Here is a 5253-nt window from a genome sequence, read left to right as displayed (position 1 = left end):
CCTGAGTCACTGCTTGTAAAGATAGTAAAAGGGCACAGTCATATTTGCGAGAGTGAGGAATGATGATGAAACATCAGAATTGTATTTTTTTTGTAAAAGTGACTCAGTAAAGTGGACAGTAATCTAAGCACTATGGACTGGAGTGGCTGCTCTGCTACTCCAGCCTCATAAAAGTTGTAGCTGATGCTCTTAAGGTGAGTGGACTGTATTTAAATTGAGTGCTGCTGTTGCTGCACCTCTGATGTGATGTGACATGCAGGCCAAAACCCCATCATCCTCGTAATAAATATCCAGGAGCCTTTATGAAGTGAAGATGGGCCTTTTGGCTGTTGGATTTCTTTAGTAGGATGGCAGATGTTAAAGTTGAGTGTTCTCCAGGTGAAGTGTGGAAAAGACCTGATGGAGCTCTGCGTGTGTGTCTGAAGAGAAAGAAGAGTTGGAAAGCAATGCAGAGAAATGGATAAAAAGACGGGATGAGACTAGAGGAGGTGTAAAGAGAGCTGGTTGGACCAGACTGGGCGGTTGCAGTAGGAGGAATGTGGGCTATTTCCATACCACAACTGTCATCTGTCAAGAGGCAGGAACTGTCAAAGAGGCTGTCAGTGTATGTGTGTGTGTGTGTGTGTGTGTGTGTGTGTGTGTGTGCTTTGCGTGTGAGTTCCTGTGTGTGTCTGCATGCTTGAGGGCTGTGAGTAGGAGTAACGCTGAGGGGGAAAAACAATTACTACACACCTACCAGCCACAATTGCAGCTTATACATGAGCAGGAAGCAAGCTGCTAAAAGCAGTGTAACTGTGACGCTCTCACAGCAGTCAGCCACAGCGCTTACAGCACTGACCATCATAAGGCCACAGACACCTCAGCTGATGGCATGTCAGTCATCATGGGAACTGGAGAGGGGAAAAAGCAATGGGGTATGTATATTATTCAAGAAATAAAAGACTGAGGGTTTGTCTTGTGAAAGGAATATGTTGAATCAGATGTAGGTGTCTTATGTTCACCTGCAGCTCTGTGTTACAGAGTTAATACATTGAAGTGAATGTGTCAATGACTCTGATACACCTACCTGACTTTCTTACATCACTCTTAATTCAGCCAGGTTGCACATATTGGCAGCAGCCACGCCACAATCTAGGGTTGGCTGTGTTGCTGAACTTGTAAATGCTCCCTAATTAGCCTTGTGATGTGGTGGGAACGGCCCTCCTGCCCTCCTCGTGTTTACCAGGTTGCTATTGTTACGGGAAGACCAGCCCAGCGGTCCTAATCACGGCAGATATCCCCTCCATTGTTCCACTGCAAGCCCGGTGAAAATCAGGAAGCGTTTCACTGGCTGTGTATGCTGTTTCTGTCATCGTTTTGGCCGGGATTGTCACTCTCAAAAGGACAATACAGGTTTTGTTGAATGAAGTTTTTAGCCGGGAGTTGAGCAAAATTAGTTTTACTAGAGTTTGATTAGTGTAAGGGTTAAAAGACTATACTGGTGGTAGCTCGTTAACTACTGATCCGCCATGGTTAACATTAAAGGCTACCATTTTTCATGGCCAGTGTTTAGATTCGTTCATTTAGATTCATTAGATTCAATGACGTCGATTTCACTGCTTTTCTGTATGGTAAATAAATTGATTTGTCATATTCTTGTGTTTTAATACCAGAAATGATCCATGTTGTAGTGTTTTCCTGTTGTTTGTCTTCTGGGTTTGATTGGTGTGGCTCATAAGCTGGTCAGAGAATATGTACAAATTAGTCCTGATTTTAAAGCTAAATTGGTAGTCACCAACTAATTTTTCAGATTAACCGCAGTTTGACGTTCAGTTTGAGGAAGTGACGGCTGAATAAATGCTCTATTAAAACTATGAATGATGTTGGCTGTTAGACAGACAATCAGATGGATTTCTGGCTTTTCTATATTTTGGTCAGCTGTCTTGAGCTGCACGATTACCCAGGGCTACTGACAAAAGATTAATTTTAAACTGTAGTGAGCTTTTTTACTTTATTATTGGAGTAGTATTTTACATGTTGTGGCTACTGTAGTCTTTGCCTGAGATATAGATAAAACTGAGCATAGCTGCAATCTTCCCAGCCATCTGCAGGTCCATATTCTTCTTTTTTTCTCTTTGCTTTCTGATAAAAGTGCACAAAGTAATGCTGCCTTTCTTTTCTCTGTCAACATTTTAGAGAATCAAGCATCTTATTTGAATCAAACGTTATTTGAACAGTCAATGGACAAAACAGATTGGGGGCATTGGGAATTTCAGTGTGAGCAATCGACACATACAGTGTCGGCATAGAAGTCGTACGTTTTGGATGTGGAGTTGCAACATGCAAGATTAATAAAACTATTCAGTGTTGGCCCAGCTATGAATGCAATAATTAGGCAGTTGACTCCTAAAACTATGCACATCAGAATGTCCTTGAATGCATCACCAGGGAGTCCCTGCTCACAACTGGAGTCACTCGCAACAATAAGAACTTAATCAAAAACATAAGGATGACTAAAAATACACACAAGACATAGAGTCTGTCATGCTAGTTTCATGACTCTCCAAGTTGACTAATCAGCAAACGGCACCCAATCAGTATGCAAAACCATCTTCTCCACTGCCCTTAGTGCCAAGGATATTGGAAAGGCATGACTGTCAAAGGCGTTTAGTCATTTAACTTTGCGATCTGCCAATAAAGGCATGTTGGTGACGTGAATCAGATCCCAATCTCTTCAGAGTCTCCAGTAGCATCAGACAGTGAACATGTCTCAGGACTGAGGTCTTCCTGCCTGGACCGTGGACTGGAATGAGGAACAGGGCAGTAATGTATTATTCAAGACTAAGATTTCATCAGTTGATTGGGGTCTTAAGGTTCATCCATAGGTCGGGCAGTAGCTCTATCATGTGGGTCAGACACCATGTTAAAAACAAATATTAATAGTTTTCAGTAACCGAGACAACGATCACTGACTCCAACAAAGAACGTCATTGAGATTATATAAGCGGGACAAAAGTAGACTTGAAACACAGCCTCTGTTATCATTGGCATGAATAATTTGCATGTGATCTCTGTTTTCCTTTTTATGACCCCTGTGAATGTCTAGAGCAGGTCAAGTCACAAGTTACAGTTATAGTTTTGGGAAAATATTTTACTTTACTCCAGTTTAATATAATACTTAAGATTTCAGTGCTGGTTGAACAGCAACTGCGTTTTAGTGCTACAGGTTTCAGAGAACAGAAGAATAGTAACTCATGTTTACAGTGCTGCCAAACAAACTGTGAGCTTCGGGGCTCATTGTTGTAGAAAGAAGGAAGTAAATCATTTGCATTTTTTGCACAGGAAAAGTGAGCGTTGAGAGTGTTGTTTACCTTAATGACCTGTTGAGGGTTTTCTGGTTACAAACAACAGTAAAGCCTGTCACCTGCAGCTCTACATCTAACTGCTCATTGTGGCTGTTCCTGCTTGTTCCATTATTCCCTGTAATATATATTATATACTATAACTTATCCCCTGACAAAAATGTCCAGAAATGACCTTGTCTTGTTCATCACCGCTAACTTCAGCAACAAAATACAACACATTTTATGGCTGCATCACAATAAAAGCCACTTTGTAGTTCGCCAGTTGAATGCTTTTAATATGTAGCAGCTTTGGGAGTAACAAAAACAGCTCTGATACAGCTGTAGACAGCGATCAGTGAACAGGGAAGCTTCGATCGATGACATAACGAACATTAACGTTGAAGTATATGCATGAATCGTTTCCTTGTTTGTGTAGGCAATTGGAATCTAGCGCAGGACTGGCGGGCTCCGCCACCAACGATGAAAAATACCATATAGAGAGATAATTACTGAATGTAGATACATTAAATGACTATCGTTGTTCACCATGAATATCAAAAAATGGCTTTGATGTAATACAAATCTTAAGGAGTGTAACTTCAAAGCCTGTCACCAAGGTGCATCTCAGCATACACTCGGTAAATACTACCATGTCCGTGTTGCTTTAGTGGTACATTGATCATAGTTGAACTCTACTGGTGACATTGTTGACCTTTCCCCTAACCCCCGGAGGTGATGTTGACCCGGCAGGTTTTGGTTGACCAGGACAAGAGAGCTAATAGTGATCGTGAGGTTGGAAAGGGGACGGTACCAACTCAGTGACCTTTCCTTTAACAGAAAAGGTCTGGACCACGTGTGTGTCTGAGAAAAGTTAAGCACAGTGGCAGTTACTCATTCATGCATGCTTGAAGACCGGTGGGGGAAAAAGGCTAAGCATGCAAGTTTGAACTATTATGATGATGTATTGATTGTTACTGGAACAGCGGCCCCCTAAGTCATAATGTGAAAAGGCTGAGTGGTGTTGCATTGGTAATCTATGTGGCTGTGCCTGAGGTTAAGCATAGAGTGTTTGTATATAACCTAATATGGATTTTTTTTTTTTGGGAGGGCTTCTCTCTATGGAAACACACACACACACGCACACACACACACACACACACACACACACATAAACACACACTCACAGATTCCTAGACTCTCATGCATAATGCATCAGATGTCCAGTCTCAGCCGTACAGTATTGGTTGTCCTCACAATGATATCAGATTACTCTGCATTTTCCACATGCATCGAAACACACACAGCGGGGGAATTGTTACCCAAAACAGATTTGGTCTCCTCAGACAATCTGTCCCATTCTCTGGTTCAGACGAGCTCTTTCAGCCAGAGTTGGAGGGATGGAGGACTTTTTTGCGCATTACAGACGTAGGTTGCCTGCAGGGTCTCTTTGCTCCACAATTACCGCTTTATGAGGCTGTTTAACTGAAGCCAAGGGAAGAAAGCAACGGAGGCAGAGAGTGTGAAGATGTCTGGTGGGCTGCTATCTGTTCCTTCATCACTCTTGAGTCTTTCCCTTTCTTTGCTGTTTGGCATTGAGAACATCCTTTTGTGTCTTTGTTTCTTTCACACGCAGACGTTGCCTCTTTCCAATGTTTTTCTCTTTTTTATCCTCTTCAACCCCGCAGACCCTTCATTGAGGGTTCATTACTACAAAGTCAGGTTGCATGGACAAGCGAAAACCAACAGAAATTTCCCAAAGAATCTACTACAACGGCTAGTGTACTGCTGCTGGCAGCATATGCATCTCTTGGCACAAAAGCAAATGAGGTTTCCCAACATGTCCAACTATTCCTTTTACGCCACCATGGATGAGAAGTGCCCAGAGGAAAGGAAATCTAAACATCTTCAATTCCATGAGAAAATGGGCAAA

General features: G+C 42.2%; 1 protein-coding gene across 1 annotated transcript in view; it reads left to right on the top strand.

Moving 5' to 3' along the window:
* The first annotated feature begins 823 nt into the window (after positions 1–823).
* LOC139299657 (cytohesin-3-like) overlaps positions 824–5253 on the top strand; it is a 20998-nt gene continuing 16568 nt past the window's right edge. The window contains exon 1 of the mRNA XM_070922499.1: positions 824–914. Within this exon, the coding sequence (XP_070778600.1) occupies positions 872–914 (43 nt within the window). The 5' untranslated portion in view covers positions 824–871. The remainder of the gene's footprint in view (positions 915–5253) is intronic.

This window comes from Enoplosus armatus, chromosome 17 (assembly GCF_043641665.1).
Source record: "Enoplosus armatus isolate fEnoArm2 chromosome 17, fEnoArm2.hap1, whole genome shotgun sequence".
NCBI classification, from domain to species: domain Eukaryota; kingdom Metazoa; phylum Chordata; class Actinopteri; order Centrarchiformes; family Enoplosidae; genus Enoplosus; species Enoplosus armatus.
This window is presented reverse-complemented; position numbering and strand designations above follow the sequence as displayed.